This window comes from Vombatus ursinus, unplaced genomic scaffold, assembly GCF_900497805.2.
Source record: "Vombatus ursinus unplaced genomic scaffold, bare-nosed wombat genome assembly UNPS02010219.1, whole genome shotgun sequence".
Classification (NCBI taxonomy): Eukaryota; Metazoa; Chordata; class Mammalia; order Diprotodontia; family Vombatidae; genus Vombatus; species Vombatus ursinus.
The window spans coordinates 86001-111117 of NW_020949997.1; the positions used below are offsets into that span (position 1 = coordinate 86001).

At 39.3% G+C, this 25117-nt stretch overlaps 1 protein-coding gene across 1 annotated transcript in view; it reads left to right on the forward strand.

The window, feature by feature from the left end:
• Positions 1-25117, forward strand: part of PIWIL2 (piwi like RNA-mediated gene silencing 2) — a 69852-nt gene that overhangs the window by 10924 nt on the left and 33811 nt on the right. The window contains 4 exon segments of the mRNA XM_027853955.1: positions 11290-11407; positions 11859-11983; positions 13496-13576; positions 13918-14031. Coding sequence (XP_027709756.1) covers positions 11290-11407; positions 11859-11983; positions 13496-13576; positions 13918-14031 — 438 coding nt within the window.

Sequence of the window (25117 nt, forward strand, 5' to 3'; positions counted from 1 at the left end):
TAAAGTGCTTCCAATATATCTGCTATGTACCACCTTCTGCAGAGCTCTTCATTTGTCACATAATCATTTGTGATTAAATGCTCAAAAAGTGTGGTAGAGACAGAAAGTGTGATGAGAGGTCAAGGAGAAGGGAGACATCAGTGTGCAGTTGTGAGGAAAAGCTTTGTTTAAAAGGGAAGGCTTGATGTGAAAGATACGTAAGATGTGAGTAGGCAGAGAGTATATAGGGGAAGGCACACCGAGCCCTTGAATACTAAACAACAAGTAAAGATTCAGAAATAGGGTTAGACAGGTTTAGGGGACAGTGAAAAGGCCAACTGGGTCTGGAACAAAAGATTTCTGTTGAGGGGTGGGGTTGGGGGGAATAAGAGGTAATCTCACCTCACTCATTGAAAACATAAATATCCACCCTCCTTTACCTGACAACAAGAAAACAGTTGGACCAGCTTGAATTCCAGGTCTGCCCAGCAAGAGGCAGTTTTTGATGCATTCTAGTCATGATGATGGAATGAGGTTTTTGAAGAAAATCAGGTTATCTTCATCATACATTCCCCCAACTCCTCAAAAAACCCTACAAATAAAAGCACCAAAGAAAAGAAACATGACTTAAAGACTGTAAGTAAATAAAAGTCACCCAAAACGAATGAGCTGAGCAAAATCTTGATAGTTTAAAAAAAATACCATAGACCTACTAAATCAGCTTAAGGTACCAGAAACAATTTTGATGGCAAAAGACCCAATATAAGATATTCTTAAATGTCCTCAGATGGCTATAGGTCATGGAGAAAATTTAAGCAACAATTAACATGAGTAAGCAAACAACGATGCCAAAAGAATAAAGATTGTAAAAATCTTGGGAGGAAACAGAGCTAGGATTAATTTTTTTTTTAAATGAAAAGACATAATGAAGAAAATTACCAAAATGAAGAATACAATAGGAAACTTGAATCAGCAGCCCCAGCCAACACACTTACTACAGCGAAACACACTGAAGACCAACTGGGATATCCAAAGAGTCTATAGGATTCAAGCAAGGAGGTACCCATCTAAGATGAAAAATTTTTTACTTTAGTATAAACTCTAACATTGTAACAGTAGGGGGAAAAAAACTACTTCAAGCTACCAGAAGACCCACAGAAATTATCTGTCATAGAAATTTAATCAGTTTTTCCCCAATTTTTTTGAGGTGTAGAGAAAGACCTTTCCATGTCCACTTGTTGATTGAATAGTAGATAGTAAGCTTTAACTAAACTCAAGGTTTGGCAAAAGTAATAGAAGATGTTGTAAGCCTTAATAAAACATTTTTAAGAGGAAAACTAAAGTAGCAGTAAAATATTCGGAGCTTAGGTTCCAAGTAAAGACTGGATATTTCTATCTTCCAGACCAAATTTTAAAAAATGACTCATCTGATTTTTATTAAAACATTTAAGCCATGTAATCACAACTTTTTACATAAAAAGGTATTTTAGTCACCTTTTTACTCACAGAACCACTCCCTTCTCCATTCCATCTTACGCACAACTGCTGAAATAATCTTCCTAAGACATAGGTTGGTCCACGTCATTACCCTGTCCGAAAACTTTGCCTCTGGGATAAAAGACAAACTCCTTAGTCTGACGTTTAAGACCATTCCCAATCTTTCCTTCCACTCCTCTTGCTGGGCTTACTCTAGGCAGAACGGACTCCCTGAACTCAGCCCTCTCACTCTTTGTGCTTAATCCATTCCCTGTGACTTGGATGCACTCCCTTCTCACCTCCTTATCTGACTCCCCAGGCGTCAGTGCTTTCTTCTCTGTCACTTTTCTTGATGTTATGCTTATTTACATACATGTTGTATCCCTCTGGTATGATTTCATCACTTTTGTGTTGACTCTGTATGCCCAGTAGCTGGCTTGTTGTTTCCTTGCACATAAAGAGGAGCTTAATAAATGTTGGTTGGTCGTGTTGATCCAGATGGCTTGGGGATTTCCTCGGTGTGGGTGGCACCTCGACCCCCTTTGGCCTTCTTGCCCTGCTTCCTGGACGCTGCTGGAGATGCTGCCAAGCCTCCTGGCTCAGGCCTGGGCCGCCTCCCCCCGCTGGCGGGGCATCCCATCCCCCACTGCACCATGCTCTGGCCTGGGCTCCCCCTGAGCTCCTGCCCTACCCCACAAGGGACCTCTGGCTCCCCTGCTCCCCCTCCCCCATCTGGGCCTCCTTCCCCCTCAGACCCAGCTGTGCACTCCTGGGGCCTCCGCCTGCTGCCTCGCTTGGCCCCCAGACTCTGGGAGCAGGTGCCCAGGGCTTCCTAGCCTGGGCCTCCTACCTTTGCAGGCCTTGTGCTCTGAGCCTGGCTGGTGGCCTCCTGCTGCTCCTGCTCCTGCAAGGTCAGCCTCGCCTGTCACTGGTGCCTAGAGGGCTCTGCTTCTGCCCCACTTCATGATCAGCTCGGGCGCCACCTACTGTGGGACGACATCTCACAGTCCTCCGGCTAGGCTTCCCTGCCAATGCAGCCTGGGATGCGAAGCCTGGGTGTAGTGCTGGGCAAATTGACTGGGACGAAGTTAAATTATTAAAGTTGTTGACTTCTGTCAAAAACCTCATAATGCCTTACATCTTTAAAACGTTTTGAGTAGTAATATCCTTTTGTTGCAGTCATCTTATTTACACGATTTCACATTGAAGCCACATTGAAGTTTTATCACATTGGGTATTAAATATACCTTTGAAAAAGAGTCCTTTTTTTTCCCCCATGTCTAGGTTTTTTTATGGCCAGTAGGTTTTCAGTGGAGTTTAAATCAGACAAATTCCTAGGCTATTGAATTATGTTTAGCCCCATTTCTTGGATACATTTCTTAGCTTTTGGGATGTGTGGTATGTTATAAGGTTAAGTTGTGATATTTCATCTACTTTTGTAAATTTCTGTAAGTCTGGAATAATTATGCTTCTCATTATATCAATATTTATCCACATTCATTCCCTCAATGAAGATAAGCTTTCTAGATCCATAGGAAATAAATATAATGGAGGAGAAATCTCTAAAACATTTTTTTTGGGTAGGCACTTTATAATCCAGTAACGATGCCTTAGGTCTTACCAGATCACCTGGACTTCCCACAACGGTAAGAGTGATTTTCACTGTGTAAAAGTGATTTTCATTAGTAGATCTTTTCTCAGTCTTCAGTACTCAGTTCTGTCTTGCCCATAACAAACATTTTTTCTATATGGCAACTTTTAAAATTGGTGTCCTTGATGTTCTAATATCAAGAAGCCTGTGCCTGGAAGGTTCTTAACTTGGGGTTAGATAAACAAAATCTATTTTCTTTTCCTGTCACAACCTCTCCCCCCTCCCCCTTTTTGGAGAAAAAAAAGACCTTTGTATAAATACAATAAATATACAAGCAAAACAGATTCCCACATTGGCCGTGTCCCAAACAATGTCTCATTTTACACCTCAGCTCTTCTGCTTCATCATGAGTCCTCTGGCATTGTGGATGGTCATTGCGTTGATCAGAGCCTTTCAGAGTGGTTTGTCTTTACGGTGTTGTTTTTGTTGCATAAATTGTTCTCTTGTTTCTGCTCATTGCAATCTGTAGCAATTCATACAAGTTTCTCTGAAACCATCCCTTTTGTCATTTCTAATGGCACAAGAATATTCCATTACATTCATGAATCGTGATTTGTTAAACCATTCCAGTAATAGCCATTTTTAAAAACCAGCAAAAGAAAGAAATGAAACATATGTGTATGGCACAAAATCTAGCATCAACTGACAGAAAACTATCTAAAGAGAGAATCCATTCAACCTAGGTTCAACTGCTCAGTGCCAAATGTTCTGAGTCAGGCTGGGTGTCAGTAGAAGCATACACGTATATGTCCATTGCTGGCACAAAGTGAAACCATGTTAAAACGATTATTCTTCTCAAGTAATGCCCGTGCCACTTTGTGTATGTATTGTCTCCTCCATTAGAATGTAAGCTTCTTGGGCATGGACTATTTCATGTTTGTCTTTTTATTCCCAGCATTTATGTGTGCCTGGCGCACACATATTATTTGTTGATTGATTGAATACGTGTGTTCCACATGGCCTGTTATTGTTATCCATTAGTCTTGCTACTTAAGAAACTCATCTCATTGTCTGCTTGTGTATATCTTTAAAGATATCTTGTCTATGACTTTTAGGGCCCAATAATATTTCAGCCTGTTTATGCTCATCATATAATCTTTTCATTGGAATACTCACAACTTTAATATTTTGGAGACTATGGGCTTTCATGATTTGTGACCACAAAGCATTTTCAAAGAAAAACTGGTGTTAGAAAGATAGGCTTTGGGGTTTGTTTGTTTGTTTTTGTTTTGGATTTTTGAGGGGGAAGGATAGGAAAGATGAGGTGCTTTTACTTGAAGAGTGAAAATCTGTAATTGTCAAAGGCACTGCACAGTTTCCTAATGCAATTCAGCCTGGTTTCTTGAGTTCTGGGCTGCATTCATTGTCCATTTTCAGTGTCTGTCCAATACGTATGTAGTAATGGACTAATTCCATGGGCTATCCATTCAGTTGTATGTCATTGTCTGGGCAATAACCCTTCTTCATACATTTGATTTTTCCAATATGGTTAAAGTAAATGCTTTTGGGTAATTGTGGATCCCATTTTAGTAAAATTACCTACTTTAGCAAATTATGTTAACTGGAAATATTGTGCCTCCTTCCAATCTCTTTTATGGCTTTATATTTAAATATTTTTGTTTTATGTAGTTATAAAAACCATGTAAGCTTTTCAAATTCTGCTTTGTTCCTTCTGCATTATTTTATAGTCTTCCTTTGTAATTTTTAGCAGGAAAATAACTATTCCATTTTGGTATATCATTGCAATTTGTTCAGCCATTTTCTAGTTGAATTCAATTAAACATTTATTAAGTGTATGTACTATGTGCCAGCCACTGTACTAAACACAGGATATAGAAATGAACAGTTCTTGAATTGATGAACAGTCCTTGCCCCCAAGGAATTTACATTGTACAAAGGCTCATATAACGTGTACACAGACAATTAAAATACAAGTTATATATGATGGGGGCAGTGGAGACTTCTAGATAGAGTGTTCTAAGAAAATTTGAGGAAAGAAAGAATAATTTCATCTGGGAGATCATTGAAGGTTTTCTTTTTGAATAGTTGGCATCTGAGATGAACCTTGAAGGAAAACAAAAGATTCTGTTAAGTAGAGATGAGAGAATATATTCCAGGCATGGAGGAATTCCTCCATGAATGAACAGAGGCAGGAAATGGCATGGGGAGTGCAGAAACAGCTAGCATTCCAAACTGGTAGAATTAGCCATTGAAAGAAGGATGAAAGATAATTGTGAAATAAGGATGTGGAGAGGTAGGTTGGAGTTAAATTATAAAGGCTCTCAAATGCCCTGTGAAAGAAATTTTTCTTGTTATCCTATTTTTATTAAGTAGCCAGCCATAGGTCCTTTTATTTAGGAGAGTGAACGGGGGAGAGGTTTTGTTTACTATAGTATCCTTCTACTTTAAAAAACAAAACAAAATTCTGCCAGGTTACCCTATTTCTTTATGTCTTTGGGTTTTTATACCACAGACATGTCCCAATATCATCCTCTTATTCCATATGGAGTCTTTCCTTATCACAAAGAAACAAATTAAGCAAAACCAGTTAAAAAACAGAGACCATGTCTGATGGTGTATGCAACATTTGACACCAGTAATATCCTACTTCTCAAGTGAGATGAGGAAGATGTATTTCATCATTTGGCTTCTGGAACCAATATTGGTCATTGCCTTTAATTCAAGTTCGGTGCATTAGTGTGTTTGTATTTCTCAGACAGTTCCTACAACAAACACTTTCACTTTTATTATGTTTGCCAATTTGATGGCTGTGAAATGAAACCTGTTTTTTAATATGCATCTATTAATATTAATAATATTTCTCATAATATTGAGTGTTTTTTGTTTTGCAACTCTTATTTTGAAAAATCTTCATATCCTTTCAACACTGGGGAAAGTCTCTTAATATTTGTTAGTTACCTCCATATCTAATATTCATTCAAGATATTTGATGCAATGATTTTTTCCCATTTGAATCCTATTTGATTTTTCCCAAATGATTTCCCATTTGATAGTTTTTCTCATTTTAGTTGCATTGATCTTGTTCATGCAAAAGCTTTTAAATTTTATGTGCTGCCTTGCATCTTTCCCACTCCCTCCCTGATTTGCAGTTCCCCTTATCTCAGCCTTCCTGGATATTAAATTTTAGTCCATATTTATGCATTCTATCACCATGGTTCCCATCCATCAGGTGTTACAAACAAATTTTTGAAACCCAGACTCACTGGCCTCGTCAGTTTCTTTTATTTGAAGCTCTTAAGCAGAGGAATAGTATGATAAACAATAATGGTGCAGTATAAGTTGGAGGAAGTACATACAGGATATAAGGATTCACTGAGGAGACTGTTGTAGCAATTCTCAAAGGGATAAGGGCCTCAGTGAAGACACTGTGAATTCTGTTTTGTTTTTTTTTTTAGGTGTTTTGGGGTTAAGTGACTTGCCCAAGGTCACACAGCTAGTATGTGTCAAGTGTTTGATCTGAGGCCGGATTTGAACTCAGGTCTTCTGACTTCAGGGCCGGTGCTCTATCCACTGCGCCACCTAAATGCCCCTGACACTGTGAATTCTGAAGGAATAAGTTTGGGACAAGGGAAATTGATGAGGCTTGATGATTGATTAGAAGTCAAAGACGACTTCCAAGATTCTAAGTCTGGATGAGTAGATAAGATCTGAAGACTGGGGGTCTTGTAAGTCAGGTTTTCATTCTTCTCCCTGCTGCCCTTCTGACTCTCTAGACTTTCTCTACCAGGTTATAGAAACCTCTTCACCCTGGAAGCTTATGGCACCCTTGGATCTCTCCCATTGGAAGAACCATCTGGGACCTATGATATCTGCCTCTGATTGGCTAGTTCCTTCCAGAACTACCATTTTAAGGAGGATGCCCAAGCCAATCATATCTTCATTCATCTTCAGGCTGCATTCCTGACCCTTTGAGATTTTTCTAGTTGCTAGGTCATCAAAATTACCTTCTCAAAGACTAAGCTTTAAACCCAATTCACTCTAGAGCGCATAGGTTGGACAACAAAAGGTCCCTGCCCAAGCACCACTTAATGGTTATTTTTTGGGCCCTCCTGGCTCTGAGTGAATGTAAATAGTAGCTTTCTCTTTTGGCCAGCAAAATTTTAATCCATACTTCCCCTCCCAGTTTGATTTTTTTAATTAAAGGGGCCATCCCTTGACCCACTTCTTAAAGAGGGAATGGGCATTACTTCACTCAAAGTGAAAACCTGAATGGGCATTACTTCACTGAATGGGCATTACCTCACTCAAAGTGAAAACCTAAAAAGACCTTAGCTTGAAAGGGCCAGGGTCTCCCATTGCATCATGGGCCATCTCCAGTCATCCTGATGAATATCTGGCCACTGGACCCAGATAGCTCTGGAGGAGAAAGTGAGGCTGGTGGCCTTGCACAGGGCTCCCTCACTCAAAACAAAGTCAATTGCAAGTCATGTCATCATCTCCCTGATGTCATGGTCCTCTTTGAGATGAAGGACAAACACAACAACAGCTTGCTGGGTGCTTTCATATCTTTTCTCCCCCCATCTCCTTCATGTGCTGTCTTCCCATGTTAGAATGTACATTCCTTGAGAATGTGGACAGGGTCTGCCTTTCTCCTTATATTTATTTTTATTGTCAGCACTTAGCACAGTGCCTGACACATAGTGAGCACTTAACTAGGATGATCAGTAATATTACATAAAAGTATTTTTATCAGGATATCTTGTAAGAAGAATCTTTTGTCAAATACTCACTCCAGGCATAGGAGTGGGATTGGAGATTGCTAGAAAGGAACAATAAGTTTGGGAGCCAGGTCTTTCCTTCTGTCAGAAACTGGATGGATTCATGAGCATAAATGAAAAGATTAGGTTTAAAGAATGGGAGGAGCATCTTGTCCTCCAAGACTAGAAGGAAGGATTAAAGAGTTGATGTAGCACAGTTTGAGTAGAAAAAAAATATGGTCAGGGCACTTAGACCAAAACGACCTGGATCTCTGTAAAATAAAAGGTAAATTCATCTGAGAGTGAGGATTGGAAAGAATCAGAAAGCATTTGGAAATTTAAGGATAAATACTTGTAACAGTTGCTACAGTGGAACTAGGAACTCAAGGAACAAGGAACTACTAGGAACTCAAGAAGAAGAGATTAATAGAATTGCTGAGTGTCTATAGTGGACTTAGGAACTTGGTTGGGATACAGGACACTTTGTACCTGCATTTTTTGAAGGCGAGTGACTTTTAGCCCCTTGATGTAATCCTTCTGGTACATGAGATTGCGGTGTTGGGAAAAATCTGTTGAAGTTACCGGCTTTGAATTTCCTTTAGGATCTTACCTTCATGTCCTTCAACATGCTTCACTCTTTAGCTCGGGATACTGGCAGGCTCACAGAGCGCTTGCCTTCTGTGTTCCTCAGTCTAGGGCCTCAGAAGCCATCTAAGTCTAGCCCCCTCTTTTTGCAGGTGGGGAAAATGAGGCTCTGGGAGGTTGTGACTTGTCCAAGGCTGGGCAGGTAGAAAGTATCAGAGGTGAGATAGGTTCTTTCCTTGTGTAATGCTGCCTTTCTTGTAGTATCCAGGGTATAATCAAAGTTACTCAATGCGATACTTTTGGTCCTAGAGTTAAAAGCCCCATGCTGTCTGCCTGGATTATTGCAATAGCCTGTAATTCATCCTTCGTACAACTGCCAGGTCATTCCTTCTTTGACACAGATATAGTTATGTTATTCCTACACAAAAACCTTCAGTGGCTCCTACTGCTTAAAGGACAGAGTTCAAGCTCTGTAGCCTGACATTCAAGGATCTTCAAGTCCTGGGGCTTCCTTACTTTCTAGGTTCATCTTTCTCTCCTCCCTTCCATGAACTCTGTGCTTCAATACACTGAACTACTTGTCATATTCACCCTTGTGCCTTTGTTCACACCATTCCCTATGCCTGGAACATTTCCCCTCACTTCTCCCAACTGTTTTTGAAATTCTGCTCATATGTCTTAAAACCCAGTTCAAATGCTGCCTCTTTCCTAAAATCGTCACTGATCTCTCTCATCAGAAATAAATCTCCCTTCTCTTGGCCTTACATAGCACTCTGTACCATATTCTGTTTTGCATTATAGTATGTTTTATTGTGTTTCACATAAAGAATAAATATGGCCTATGTATCTTTGCCTATATTTCATCCCGTTTTTGTTCCCCCAAAGCCCAGTTCTAAATTGGAAGGTACGTTAGGGCAAGGATGGTTCTGAGGATGGGGCTGGAATTGTGATCTAGTCAGAAGTACTTCTCTTTGTCCTGCTCTGTGACTCATCTCTTTGATTCTTCTCTTGCAACCTTGTCTTGTCCTTCTCTGACCACAGTCAATGGGAACATTGGCCTTTCTGCTTCCAGTCTGCCCCTCCACACGGCTGCCAGAGTAATCCGCTTAAAGCATCGATCTGGCCTTGTCACTCTTGATCAAGAATCTTCACTGGGTCCCAAGTGGCTTTTCATACTTTGGCTCTAGCATACTTTTCTAGGTAAGTTTCATATTACTCATCTTCTCGTGTTCCCTTTCGATCCAGACTGGCCGACTTGTGGTTCTCTGCACTTGATAGTCTATCTTCAGTGTCCTTGCTGTTCCCCATTCCTCAAATACATTCTCTTCTTCCTAATATTTCTTAGAATCCCTACCTTCCTTTAAGGTTAACCTCTGGTGTCACCCTATGGGATGCATTTCCTAACCCCGTAGTTGTAGTGCCATCCTTGCAGTGTCCCAAAGGCAATCCAGTTCAGTCTCTTCTTGTTCAACTCCAGGCTCAACTCATTGGATGACTGTCCTTCCATTCCCCCAGACATGCATCATAGGTGTCATGTTGACTCCTCACTGTCTTTCATACCACCTTCTCCTCCCTCACCCCCCCCCATATCCAGTCTGTTGACAAGGCCTGTCGATTTTACCTTTGCAATATCTCTCAAATATGCCCCCTCTCTGCTCTGATATTGCCACCACCCTGGTATTGGTCCTCCTTTCTTCACACCTAGACTATTGCAATAGCCTGCTGGTTGGTCCCCCTGTCACAAATCTTTCCTCACTTGAGTCCATCTTCTGTTCAGCTGTTAAAGTGATTTTCCTAAAATCCTAAAATTTTCCAATCCATGTCATTCCTCTATTCAATAAACTCTAATCAGTGGCTCCCTATCACCTCCAGGATCAAATACAGACTCATCTGTTTGACATTCAGTGATCTGGCCCCTGCTTACCTTTCCAGTCTTTTTATACCTTCCCCACCCCTAAACACAACCATCACATAGTCTTCCATCCAGCAACACCAGCCTCTTGCTGTTGTCCAAATAAGACATCTCCATCTCTCAGCTCTGGGCATTTTCTCTCGCTGTGCCACCATGCCTGGAATTCTGTCCTCATTTCTACCTCTTTGGCTTCCTTAGCTTTCTTCAAGTCCTAGCTAAAATCCCACCTTCTATAAGAAGCTTTTCCCCAGTGCCTCTTAACTCTAGTGCTTTCCCTTTGTTGATTTCCTAGTTAACCTGCATATGGCTTGTTTGTACGTAGTTGTCAGCAAATTGTCTCCCTGTTAGATTGTAAGTTCGAGAGCAAGGACTGTCTGCCTTTCTTGGATTCCCAAGGGCTTGGCACAGTGCTTGGGCACATAGTAGGTACTTAATAAATGCCTATTGAGTGACTGACTATCCTCCCATATTACTTTGTTGTATATGTGTGTGTATATATATATATATGTATATGTATATATATATGTGTGTGTGTGTGTATATATATATATATATATAGTATTTGCTTTTCTAAGTATATGTTGTACTTTCCCAGCTCCTTGAGAGAAGGAACTGTTGGTTTTTTCTTTCAGTTTTTTATCCTTCAAGATACTTGATACAGTATCTTACACATAAGAGGCAGTTAAGTAAATGTGTATGGAATTGATTGTTTTAATTATCTTTGTATCTAACCCAGTGTTGGGCATCACACATAGCTAAATGAATATCATTTGCTTGGTTTCTAATTTTCTTGTTTAATTACGAATCTCACACTAAAGTTTATTACAGCTTTGTGAAGATGGTTTAGAGTTTTGTGTAGCCACTAGATGGGGCAGCAGTTATGAACATAACTGCTTCTTACTAGTGATAATGTAAGAATGCTGCTTTGTTCACTTGTATTGAATTTGAACCTTTTGCTTGATTCCTAGCCCCAATGTGGAATGCAAGAGTATGAGGTTTGGCATGTTGAAGGACCATCGATCTGTCACTGGAGATGTCACTGCTTTTGATGGAGCCATCCTCTATCTGCCCATTAGACTTCAGCAAGTGAGACGCAGAGGCGTTGTTCTTTAAATGGCAACCTAGGCATGATCATGTGGTTTGAATGGTGGGAAAACCTGTAGTCTTTGAATATTTTATTTGTAAATTCTAAATAATTTTCGAGAAGGCTTTTGTCTAATAGACCAGAGGTTCTTGCATATGCAAATACTGGCATGAATAGTAAATCCAGATACACCTTCTTGTTCTAGAAAAATGGTTGAAAATTTTTGCATCTAGGAATTGAGATTTATTTTGAATCCCTAACCCTAACATACTCCTGCTTTGGGAGTATGGGTAATGTTTAAATGAGTTCTCCTGGAGCTTAAGAATTTTTCAAATCCAATTATGATTTTGCCTAGTAGTATTTGCCATAATTCATGTGTAAGACACAATTGGAATATATTAAGGCTTGGGAGCTTGCCGTTATAATTTTCATTTGAATTTTGTTTCTTGTTAGGCTGTTGAGTTGAAGAGTCAGAGGAAGACTGATGGTACTGAGATCACCATCAAAATTCAAATGACCAAGATCTTGGAACCCAGCTCTGACTTGTGTATTCCTTTCTACAATGTTGTTTTTCGGCGGTGAGAACCAGTTGGGAATAAAGTAGTACTTATTCTCCTAGAAGTATTAGGCTACCTGGACACTTTTGTTCTTTTAATTTATTTGTCTTCAATCTCTCTTTTCAAGTTAATACTAATATTCTTGAGGAGAATGGTTAGCATTACCTGCAGCCTGGGCTTAATTTAAAGTTTTGAACAGTTAGAAAGGACAACTCTGATTCTCTCAGTGAAGGATTGTATTCTCAAGAAGCCCAATAAAGAGAGTTGGGTCTATGAAAACAAGTTTTGTATTAGTTAAGGAAACATGGGTCTTTTGGGTTCCAGTAGGGACTCTTGAAATTAATATGCATAAAGCACATATACACATATACATACCTCCCCTTGGAAATGGTATATAGAAATATCCATCAAAGTGTTTCTCCTTAATTGTATTAATGTTTCCTGCAGATTTTAAAAAAATTTATTTTTATTGATATCCTTTATGAATGTATCCATTCTCTTCCCTTTTCTATCAATATATCCCTTGTAAAGATTTTTAAAAGGGTTGGGGGGAAAATTCAGCCTATCATCTATGCCTTACACTATATTTTTTGGAGATTTTTAATGACTGCTCTTATTTGCTTTCTCTTCATTTTAAGAATGTATTTAAGGGGGGCAGCTAGGTGGCGAGGTGGATAGAGCACTGGCCGTGGTGTCAGGAGGAGCTGAGTTCAAGTCTTGCCTCAGACCAAACACTCGATGCTTACTAGCTGTGTTACCCTGAGCAAGTCACTTAACCCCAATTGCCTAGCCAAAAAAAAAAAAAAAGAATGTATGTAACTTTCATAAGGCCATCCTACTAATATACTACCTTTTTTCAGTTTGCTAGAATACCATTTCCATTTTCTTTTTGGCAACTGGGGATAACTTTTTTTTTAGTAGAGGAAATTTTTTTCCTTTGCCAGGGAAAAAGTACTGATGGATTAATCACCTCAAAAGTGAATGCTCTTCCATTCTTTTCTAGTAATGATAGACAGTTATAATCCACAAAGTAGGGAAGTAGATTGAATTTTATATGGCAAAGTACTAGCAATGAGGTTGCAACAAAATGTATATCTCATTTTATTATGGCAAATTATTAGCCATGAAGTTACACCAAATATATATAATGTGGGTAATAAGTTACATCAAACATATATATATGTAAAGTTAATTAGTTTTGTTGAACTGTTTTTTTCCTTTTTTAAAAATCTACATTATAAGAGATGGCTTTCTAGATAAGGGAGTGGGGAAGGTTCTCAATAAAAATAAGATTTTATACATATACACAGACATATACACATGTATGTGTATTTGTGTGTGTGTGTGTGTGTGTGTGTGTGTGTGTATACACTTCTGCCTCAAGATGAGTATATCAGTAACTTTCATTTATCTTTTGGAAGTCTTATTTCAACTGTATAAAAGTTATTACTTATGGGACAAAGGAAGACCTGCTAGACTTGGAAATTAATTGTTCTCTGACAGAACACTTATCCTGGAGTTTTCTTTTGGCAGGGTAATGAAACTTTTAGATATGAAACTTGTGGGAAGGAATTTCTATGATCCTTCGAGTGCTATGATACTACAACATCACAGGTTGGCAACATATTTCTCATTTTTTGAGTGTTCTTCACAGATTTTTCCTTTTTAGACTTTAGAATATTATAGTTTGTTGATATAAAAAACAGAATGAATAATGGAATGATATGATAAAAATTTATAAAATCTAATCAAATGCTTTCCTTTCAAATTTTTAAAGTAAAATCAAACTGATATTAGATTTGACTCTGTCAATTACCAAATTCCATGGTATTGTTACAAGGGAACAGTAATCTCTGTCTAGTATCATTGTTTTAAATGTGAGAATAAAATCTTTCTCCAGGATCCCTGGATTAAAGAGCACTTGTTTTGGGTTTGTTTGTTTTTTCTCATTTAAGGTTGCAAATCTGGCCAGGCTATGCAGCTAGCATCAGACGGACAGATGGAGGACTATTCCTGCTGGCTGATATCTCTCACAAAGTCATTCGAAATGACTCAGTGTTGGATGTCATGTGAGTGAATGAGATGGTGGAACTGAGAATTTAGCAGTTAAGAATTATTAATGACCTTTAAAAAAAAACCAGTATTGTAGTAGTGGTAGAGAGAGAAGCCAGATGACAAGGGGTAAAGGAATGAAATGGTAGGATGATATGGAGAAGCAGATAGTGATAGAATAAAAGTTATTCTTTTCAGTTTGGCAGTGCTTGAATAAAAGTCTGATAGTCCAAGGATTATAAAGAATTCACACATGTATCTTTTGTAGTCTAAGACTGAGAACCATTCCCTGATAAGTCATCAAAGGACATAAACAGTTTTCAAAAGAAGAATTGTAAACCAGCAACAGTCATGTGAAAAAATGGTCCAAAATAATGAAAGAAAAATGCATTAAATTAACTGAGCTTTCATTTCATACCCATCAAAGTGACAGAGATGATTAAAAAAAAGAAATAGTATTGGGACTGTTTGGGGAAGATAGTATACTGAAGCACTATTGGAGTTGGGAATTGATCCCAAGGCCATTTCAGAAAATTATTTGGAATTATAAGAAAGAAGTTACTAAATTCTTCAGATACTTTGATCTATTGATGCCTCTATTGGGCTCTCAAGGAGGTCAAAGACAAGAGGGAAAAAAAAGCTTCCCTATATATCAAAATATTTGCAGCAATACTTGTTATGGTAGCAAAATATTGGGGAAAAAGCAGGTGGCCATTGATAGTGAATGGCTGAAGAAACTGGTGCGTGAATAGAAAATTACTGAACTGTAAAAAGCTACAAATATGAAGAATTCAAAAAAGCATGGGAAGACATAGGAACTAATGCAGAGTACAGTAATCTAAACAAGGAGAATTATATGCAGTGACTATAGCAGTGTAAATGAAAACAACACTGAAAGGCAGCTCAACTCAAATGAGCAGTGTTGGTTCCAGAGGAATGAAGCCTATTTGTCCCTTCTCACTAAAGAGGTGGAGGACTGATGGTGTCAAATGTTGCTTAGACACTATCAGTTGGTTTTGCTTAACTGTCTTTATGACAATGGAGTGATTTCTACCGGGGGAGGGACAATATTGGGAATTATCTGGTGTAAACAAGCACCAGTGAAACTTTTTAAAAAGAAAAGAAAAGAGGTTTCCCAATGAATGAGAGTTAGTACTCAAGGAATTAACAGGGTAAAGGAAAATTGGTTTGTTGTTGTCTTGGTTTGTTTTTGTTTTTCTTTTTTCGAAGATGGGAGACTTGAACATTTTTAAAGGCAGGGTAAAGAGAGTAATTGGAGTGAGTGATTGATAGATGTATACTCTTAAGAGTCCTGGAAAGATGACAGTAATCTGTTTCCTCAGGGCTTATCGTAGTGCCTAGCATCCGTAGGCACTTAATAAATGCTTGTTCACTTACCTAAAGATTAGCTTTATTATGAAGGAACACGTCTTCTGTTGAGGCAGGAGAGGATGGGTAAGAGAAGTTTTGAGGTATAGAAAGAAGATTTTAGCTTATTTTGTTGGCTACCCTTGGTTTTTCAGTGAAGTGGGAGTTGTCATTTGAATAAGATAGGCTTTGAGATGTGGGCTTGGAATAGTCTCTGGGGAATCTGATGAGTTAATAAAGGAGGTATAAAAAGGTTGTTGAACAAAAGTTTAGCTGAGATCATAGAACACGAATTTGTAATGGCCTTAGTGGAGAATGGTTTTGTGACTGTAGAGCCTTCAACAGCCAGTTAGGTATTGGAAGAGAGGGGATATCCAGAATTGGAGATCAGTAAGGCAAGTGTGGTAGAATTTCGGAGGGGTAAAGGGATTCTGGGGTGCTAATGAAACCATAGTTAAAAGGTGTGATGGCACACATTCACTTAATTCCACTGGTCTTGGTTCTAGGTATCAATCAACAAGCATTTATTTAGCACCTGCTGTGAGTCTGGCACTGTGCTAAGCCCTCTGGATACAAAGACAAAAGTAAAAGTCTTTTCTCTTAAGGAGCTCACATCCTAATGGAAAAAAAAATGTGTGTATATCTATGTGTATGTATGTTTACCTAAGACGTACATAAATCAAAGTAGCGTTAGAGGAGAAGGCCATCATAACTTATGGGAATAGGAAATGTCTTCCACAGTAGGTGAAAGGAAACTAAAAGGAAACCAGGGATTCCACGAGGTGAAAGTGTGGAGGAAGAACATTCCAGGTATGGAGGATGACCAATACAAATGCCTGCAGGTGGGAGGCAGCGCATCTTATGTAAGGAACAGTGTGGCTGGATTGTGAAGAATGTCTGCTCATCTCTTACACCTTGCTTTGACTCACTGAAATTGAAAAGAATGTGGGGAGGGGCTATTACCAACTAAAGGAATACCTATTGTAGCTGTGAAGTGATTTGGAGGACAGGATATGGGTATACTGGGAGGGGGGAGGATGGAGAAAGATGGCATTTTCCCAAGTTATATGCCCTGTTGCTGATGAGGGTACCCTGAGCAAAGTTAAAATTTCCCTGAGGGGCCCACTCTGGAGCAGGAGGGAGAAATCTAGGGGAGTGAGCAGAGTGGTGGAGGTTTAGATGACAGTGAGTGAAAGTATGGTTGCCTTGGAGACAAGCCCCGTGATTGGCTTTTGAGGGAAGGCTGGAATGTGACTTCTCTTCCCATCTTCTGATTTGATGACAGCTCCCCACACTGTCCCCCACCACTTCCAACCTTGGAAACCATTTCGTTAATCCACAGTCATTTATTAAGCACCTACTTAGAGCAAGTTTTGTGTTAATCTCTGATGATACAAGACAGAAGTGAAGTCCCTGATCTCAAGATGCTTACAATCTAAAGGGAGGCAATATGCAAACAATTGTATACAGACTGCATAAATAAATTCAAGGTAAATTAAAGATAAGCAACAGAGGGGAGTCACTAGCATTCAAGGGAATTTGGAAAGCTTTCTTGTAGAAGGTGAAATTTTACCTGGGAAGGAAACCAGGAGGCAGAAAAGAGGAATGAGGAGGAAGAGCATTCCAGGCATGGGAAGTAGGGGAGTGGTGGGTGGTGGGTGGTGCAGCCAGTGAAGAGGCGGTATGGAGCACAGAGGGCAGGGTCACTGGGTGGAAGAGTCCGTGGGGTGATGAGTAAAGCATAAGAAGACTGTAAAGGTAAGAGGGGACCAGGTTAAGGAGAGCTTTGAATGCTACTTGGAACAGTAGTGAAAAGCAGAGAGTGAGACTGGAAGAACTGCCCCTGGGATTCATGGCAAAGGAATGAATTTGAGAAAAGATGGAAGATTTTCTTAGTCCTGGCTATCTCATTCCTGGTTATGATTTCCAACCCCTCCTGGAGAAGCTGGTGCTATGACATTCCTCTCCAACTCAGACTCTTAGTGCTGAGCCATCATAGTTTCTCATATTTATCCAGACCTGTTTCTCACCTAATCCAGCAAGTATCAGGGTGTGCAAAGGGCAGACATTGAGAGGGACATTACACTAACAATGGAAGGGGGAGGGAAGAAAAATCAGTGAATGCTTCCTGGAGGAGGTGATAGCTGAAAAAAGCCTTGAAGGACATAAAGTATTCTAGAAAGTGGGGCTGAGCAAGGAGTTCACGTTTTACTTGGGATGTCAGATGCATGCAGGAGAATAATATGAAGTTAAGTTGGAAAGGTAGGTTTAAGCCAGATAGTGGTAGATGGCTGCCACATACAATTTTAATATACATATATTCTAAAATCTCTTAATATCTTTGGAAGCCAGCACATTCCTTCTATAGTTGGTAACTCACTTGCAACACAATGTAGGCTTCTTTATTTTAGATAATCTGTCTGTTTGAGAAAAGCTTTATTTTCTCTATAATATCTGCTTCTTTATATTCCAATTATTCATATATTATGTCTTTTTGAACCCTTTATCATTTGGATTACCATTACATAGTATGTGCTTCTGAAGAAATGTTCTTTTTTTTGTTTTAAGGTGCCAGATTTCCTGTAGGTTATTTACTTCTAGTACCTTAAAAAAAATTAATGATCTCAACAAATAAAAACAAAATAAGGAATAAAATCACAAATAAAACCTGACCTGTTTTCAGAACCAGATAATCTCAGACTTGAAATGAAACACAGAGGCCCTTTAACCACAAGGATCTTCTCTATAAGATCTCCAGCAAGTGTTTTTTCAGCTTTTCTTTACAGAGAGACTTGTAGTTAGTAGATCACACTACCTCCCAAGACGGCCCGTTCTTAGCATGAACCAAAGTTGGAAGAAAGCTTTTCCTTCTATCAGTCCTAAGTCTGCCTCTCTGCAACTTCTACTCATTGTCCTTAAGCCTTTTGCCTTTGTACAAAGCCTAGTACAACAAGTCTGATCCTTTTTCTCTACCAGATTCACTATCCCATATACCAGTTTAGTCTAACAGCCCTTCAGGTACTTGAAGACAGTTCTCGGGTCCTCACCAAAGTTTTCTCTTCTCCAGGCTAATTATTCCATCTGTCATTTCACATCGTTTACTCATTGAGCTTACAATCCATAAAACTCCCTAAATCCTTTATCTAGTCACATCTCCCCCAGTCTGTACTTTTACAGTTGATTTTTTTTTAACCTGAGTATAGAACTGTATATTTCATCTTAATAGTTTGGTCCTTCATTTTAGCTTAGTAAGATCTTCTTTGAGTCTCTCACCATTTTTACTTATCTCTTTCAGCTTTGTGCCAAACCAAATTCCATAAGAATGCCTTCTAAGGCTTTATTGAAGACATTGGTAAATGCCCTGTGGCAGGGTCTGGGCAGATCCCTAATTACATTACACATTACCCTGGACAACTCTTTGCAAGTTTTACATGAATCCAATAATGACTACTCTTTGGATTTGGTCATTCAGTCAAATCTGAATTTGTCCAACTATACTTTCTTCAGCCTGCATCTCTTGCTTTCCCTTCCCTTCTATTTCCCCCTCTCTTTTTCCTTTCCCTCCTCCTTGTCTTTTTGTTCCCCCTCTTTCCTGTCCTCCCCTCCTTCCTCTCTCTCCCTTGCATATAGGGTGAGAGACTTTGTTAAGTGCTTTCCTGAAGTCCAGGTATACTATATCCATGATGTCCTCCTGATTTACTCAAATGTATGTTTAGTTTCACAGATGTGGATGTTCCCTCCAATGCAAATCAAGCCCATCCTGTGCAGCTTAACCATGTCTTCCAGTCAGTTTGTCAAAGAAGGTCCATCTAGCATGTGAGAGGCAAGGGGCACGCTTTTCTTTTTGTCTTCTGACATTTGAAGAATACTAGCAGACAGGCCATCCAGACAGTTAATCTTCACTCTTACCATTTGACTAATCTGTCTTTTAAGGTCATATATTTCTTTATTAGCCTCTACTCACTCCAACCAGGTCCCTCTCCATTGTTTTTTGAGTAGTACGAATTTTAGTTCTTTAAAGGCTGCAGTGCTCCCTGGCTTTAAGTTGTATAACAACACTGGGAGAATTTTTTGAAGTTCTTGTACTTTTTTTTTTTTTTTTTTACAGCACTGCCACTTCCCAGTGAGTGCCTCCTCCCCCCAAAAATAGAACGCTGTCTTATAAATAAGCACAGTTAAGCAAAACAGATGAACACACTGGTTATGTCTGAAATTGTGTATCTTATTCCACACCTATATTCCATCAACTTATAGAATATTGGTGTTAAAAAAATGATAAGCCTTCTTTTCAAAAACAAGTTTAGGATTATGAAAGGAGTTATACATACAAGCAATCCAACACACTCCCTTCCTTCTGTTTAATTCTAAGCCCAAGGTATTCATTTGCATTACAATGCCTGGGGTATAGCTGTCATGGACAAGCTGTACAGGTTGTTTATCTAACTGCAAGTCATAGTCTGGACAATATCATTCTCCATCCACTTATTTTTCCTATGTGGATGGTTAGGCCTAATTCTTTGAAATGGTTATACGTTTCATCCAGGAGGCTTTGTAGTGTTGCAGGGCTTGATGCAACATGCACAATGCCAGTTGCAAACAGCCACAACTAGAGGACCTCAGCATCTATAGGGAATCCCTTTTTAACTTGGACTCTGTACTGGATCTCCTCATTGAGAGTGGTGATCATATTTGGTGAGCGTTGGTCTTATTTTATGCTTCACATGATATCAATGATCCGAGGGTCATTGAACAAGATTATCTCTGCTATATCTTTCAAGGAATCCTGAGTAATTTTGATGTATACTTGGAAGATTCTTTGTTGTAAGAAAACCTTTTAAGGCATTGTTTTGCTTTATCAAATCGAAAACTTTTTTATAGCCAACAAAGAGACAGTATGAGAGAGAGCTGGCCTTGAAGAAAGGAAGACCTAGGTTCAAATACTAGCTTTGCCACGGGCATCTCTTGAAACGATAAATTACAAAACAGTTGCTAGTCTGCATTGGTAAAGAATGTTTCCTAACCAGAAATTCCTTATGAATTAAAGAATGATAAAGCATTTATTAAATGTTTATTATGTGTCAGGCCCTGTGCTCAACACTGGCTACTAATACAAACCAGCAAGATGGTCCCTGTTCATTGCATATTCCATCCCCCATCTTCATGTATCAGCTGCTCTCTATGCTAAGAATGTACTCTTTGCTCTCCTCTGACTCTTATGATCCCTAGTTTCCTTTAAAACTCAGCTCAAGGACCATTTTTTACCCCACTACCTTACTTTACATATGTATATATGATATATATTTACATGTGTGTATACACCCCCCCATATATCTGTCTTCCCAATAGAAGATAGACTTCTTGGGGGAAGGGACTATTTTAGAGTTGGTCTTTACATCCCCGGCTCCTAACTCAGTGCCAGCCAGCTACATAGAACACTGATAGTGGTAGCTGGTGGATTGATCACCTACATCCAGGCTAGGGAAATTTTCCCCATCCCTGTAGTTATAGAAGAGGAGCATCTCACCAAGGGGATCCCTCATCAGCTCAAATCTGGGTACACTACCATGTTCATTCCTATCTGTAGTGTAAAGAGTACAGGACTTGGAGTCAGAAGCCCTGGTTTCTTGTTTTGGTTCATCCATTGACCAGCTTTGTGATCCTCAGTTTCTTCATCATATAGGGATAATATTGCTTACTTTCATGAGGCGAGGTATGAGGGGCTAGAGAGCCAGCCTCAGAGCCAGGAATCCCTAGATTCAAGTCCCACTGCTGACACATTGTGTTTTTGAGACCCTGCACAAGTCAGATAACTTCAGAGTGTGTCAGGCAACTCTCTTAAGTCTGTAGGTGTTGGTTGAGCTGCATTGGCAGAGAATCCCTTATACTAGTGAAATTACACGTCTAAACCTTATGCTTATTTTATTCTTGTAGAATTATTGTGAGGAAACTCTTAAGAATAGTAAATTGAACAACAGCTAAGCACAAACAGCAAGAAACTTAGATCAACTTTGTAATTCACGATGTGGAAACAATAAAAGAAATATTTAAGACAGAATAGCTAACTAGATGCTAAGCTCAGTTGTTTCTGCTGAAGGACTATGTATAGATAGATGTTTGTTCTCTGTAGGTAAAACTCAGGTTACCCAGTCCTGGTTATGCTTTTGATTAGAAAGCACTATTATTTATGCTGCTCTTCCTGCTAAACTTTTCACTGCTCATCTCTCAACCAGAGAAAGTTCTTAGTCCATACTGATCAGGGAATTTAAATGCAAAACAGCAACAAAATAAAAATTCCTATGCAGACCCCTCAAAATGTAATTCATATCCAATTATTGAAGCTTTGAGCTCGAATGAACCAGACTTGATGTTTTATTGTTTTTTAATGTATATTTTGTTTTGATGTAATAGATATTTATCAACAGCCCTCTTTAAAGAGGACATTCCCTAAAATAGTTAAATTATTATGTACAAAAAGGAGAGGTGTATTCTTTGACTTTGTCAATATGATAGTAACAGTAAACCATTATATTTGATAAGTTAGTTACCTTTCCATATTGACTTTATTTACATTATTGTAGTCACATATGTTTATCTTGTACCTCTGCTTTTTTCACTCTGCATTTCTTCTGGGTTCAATCTGGAAGACTTCTCAATAAATTTCTCCGTGGCTTCTGCCCTGTTGCTGAAAGTAACCAACATATCAATGTGTTAACATAGAGTGGGATTATTAAATATATGTAAAGATGCAGGTGGCAATGTATTAGTTATATCCCATTTTCAAGTGGGTGCCAGGCCTTCCTCCTTCCCTCCAGAAGATGAGTCACAGCCCCTGAAAGTGAACTCACATCACTGATAGGTGAAGTTTCAGTAACATGGGTGAAGTTGAGGACCACCAAATTGGTCCTGTGAACGTGAAGAGCAAAGGCAAAATCAAGGAAGAGGAGGATGAAGAACAGTTTAGACTCTCTGGGTAGGAATTTCTCTAGTCTCTCCATGTAGGCTTATTATATTTTTTAATACAACAAACACAAGATCAGGTCAAGTCAGCAAGCATTTATTAAGTGCTTACCATATGATAGAGTGCTAAGCACTAGAAATACAAATAGGCAGAAAGACAGTCCCTGTCTTCAACAAGCATTATAATGGCAGAAGATAACACATAAAAGGCAATTGAAAATGAGGGGTAGGAGGTGAAGGCAGCATGGTAGGAGTGCAGCCTGGAGAGGAAGGAAAATATGATTGGCTTGGGTCTCTTAAAATGGAGGTGTTGGGAGGAATCAGCCAATCAGAAGGAGGAGGGGTGCCTTTCAGTGTGAGAAGTATCTGGGTAGAGTGGACTTCCAGGCTGGAGACATTTCTGAGAGGATTAGGAGTGCAGCCTGGAGAGGAGTGACTCTAGGGGCACTAAACAGACTTTTAAAATTTATGCTGCTGTTTATTGTTTTTCCTTTCTCCTCTCCCTTCTCCCTCCCAGCCCCAAGGGTAGGACCCATATCCTGTCATGGCTGTGAGCTGTGGCAAATAGGCATGGGCAAATTTTATGGTACAGAGGTAGTTAGGTGGCATAGCGTGTACTTTGCTAAACTCAGAGTCAGGAAGACCTGAGTTCAAATTCTGCCCTCATCTGCTTCCTAACTTTGTGATCCTAGGTAAATCACTTAATCTTTCTCAGCCTCGATCTCCTCATCTGTAAAATGGGGATAATAAAATGGACTGTCATAAGGGTCAAATGAAGTAATATCTAAAGTGCTTTGCAAACTTTAAAGCACTGTATAAAAGCTCACTATTATCATAAAAACTTTCCTGATTTGGAAGAGTGTGTAATACCATGGGTGGGAAATCCTACCAGGTTAGGAGCTAGAATTTTCATATGAAAAAGCAAAAGTTTGTCACCAGGTTGTAGTCTAGAACCTGGTGCAGTTGCAGGGTCCACAGGAGGATCAACAGAATCAAGGGGATCAGAGAAAACTGAATCCCAGGCTAAGCTGCAGAGATTTCTTTATCAGAGGAGGCAACAAATATAAGAGTTTAGCAGAGTCTTCTCTTTATTTGCTAAACTCACTGTCAGACTATTTGTGGCTGCATACAGGTTACTCTGCCCTCCAGCTGCTGAAATGCCTCAGCAGGATGACTGAACTCTAGGGGCAACTAACCCTCTTCAGTGGTTTGCCTTGGCATTACCACTCCCTTCCACCCTCTTTATATTCCACTTCTTTTCCCTGACTTTTTCCCCCCTTAACTTAATTTCCATTTTAATTATAAATTTTATGGGGACAGGTAGGTGGTGCAGTGAATAGAGTACTGGGCCTGGAATCATTGAAGACCCAAGTTCAAATCCAATCTCAGACACTTACTAATTTTGTGACCCTGGGCAAGTCACTGAACCTCTGTTTGCCTCAGTTTCCTCAACTGTAAAATGGAAGGGGGGGAGTTATTCTAGCACCTGCCTCCCAGTGTTGTTGTGAGGATTAAATAGGATAATAAATTTGTAAAGTGCTTAGCACAGTGCATGCCATGCAGTAGGCAGTATGTAAGAGCTTATTCCTTTCTCCTACATGAGATGTTTGCTGGACTCTTAGAAATCTCAAATTCTTTCCCCGTTTGGTGGGAGTAGGGGGAAGGGGAAGGATGAGGTGAGGAGGTGTGGAAGTGGGTACAGCTCCAGGGTGACGTTATAATTCTGGAACAGTAGGTTAGATCCCTGGGAAAGGTAGGGGCACATTATGGGGTAATGTTTTCTTGTCTACCTATAGGCTCAGATTCACATCCTTACTGGAATTCTTTGTTATAGGAATTCTTTGTAGAACAGTCTAGTTCTTTGTTTGATACTAGCAAAGCATATATTCTCAGGGGAACCCTGTATGAGGGACAGGAGTTGTAGAATAAAATGTGTAATTAAAGCAGTCTCTCTGAATTTGAATTCCATCTGTCACTTTTAACAACCCTGGAGCCATGGCAGGCAAATCTGGGGAGACCCTGATTCAGGAGAAATTTGGTGGCTTGAAAGATTCTTTTGTCTTTGAAGTTATTTTAAAATTTGGTGGTGATGGATATGGGTGAGTTAAGTTTTTAGCTTTTTATTTTTAGAGTTCTATGGATTTTTCTGTTGGCAAAATATCATTTATTTTTCTTGATTCTGGAAAGTTCTTAAATAATTTTTTTACAATAAGTGATCAAAGGTTGGCACATGTGAACAATCAGTCATTCTAGATGTTTCTACCTGTCTTCTTCATATGGGAGAGGAAAAATTCTTTTCAAAAGTTAAAAAAGGATGGATTTGATTTTTTTGTCATTATGGTGGGGGAGGAGGGTTTAATGCGGTTTTTAAAAAAATTTAATACAGACAACATTTTCATTAAAAAAGACTAATTCTAAAAATGAATTAATATAATGGGAATCTAAAGCTTATTTGGCTGATGTATTCTCTCCATGTAGAGGACTCTGGGTAGATGGTTTCTGGGAGAATTGTGATGACATGCAAGAGACTATAGAGCATATAGGGATAATTCTGTAACTGGTTCCACTTCATGCAATGGAGGAGAAGCTCTTTGATTGACTGTTAAGGTATTTAGAAAGCCCTGTCAGCTTCATTTACTGGCACTTTGCCTTGTCCCCTTGTAGGACATCTCAGAGACTCCTTCACTCAGGATATTGGTGAAGGGAGTGGAGTATCTGAGAGTTTCAAAATGTCAGCAAGGAAGCCACAGGAATCCCAGAGTCAGACCAGGTACTTAA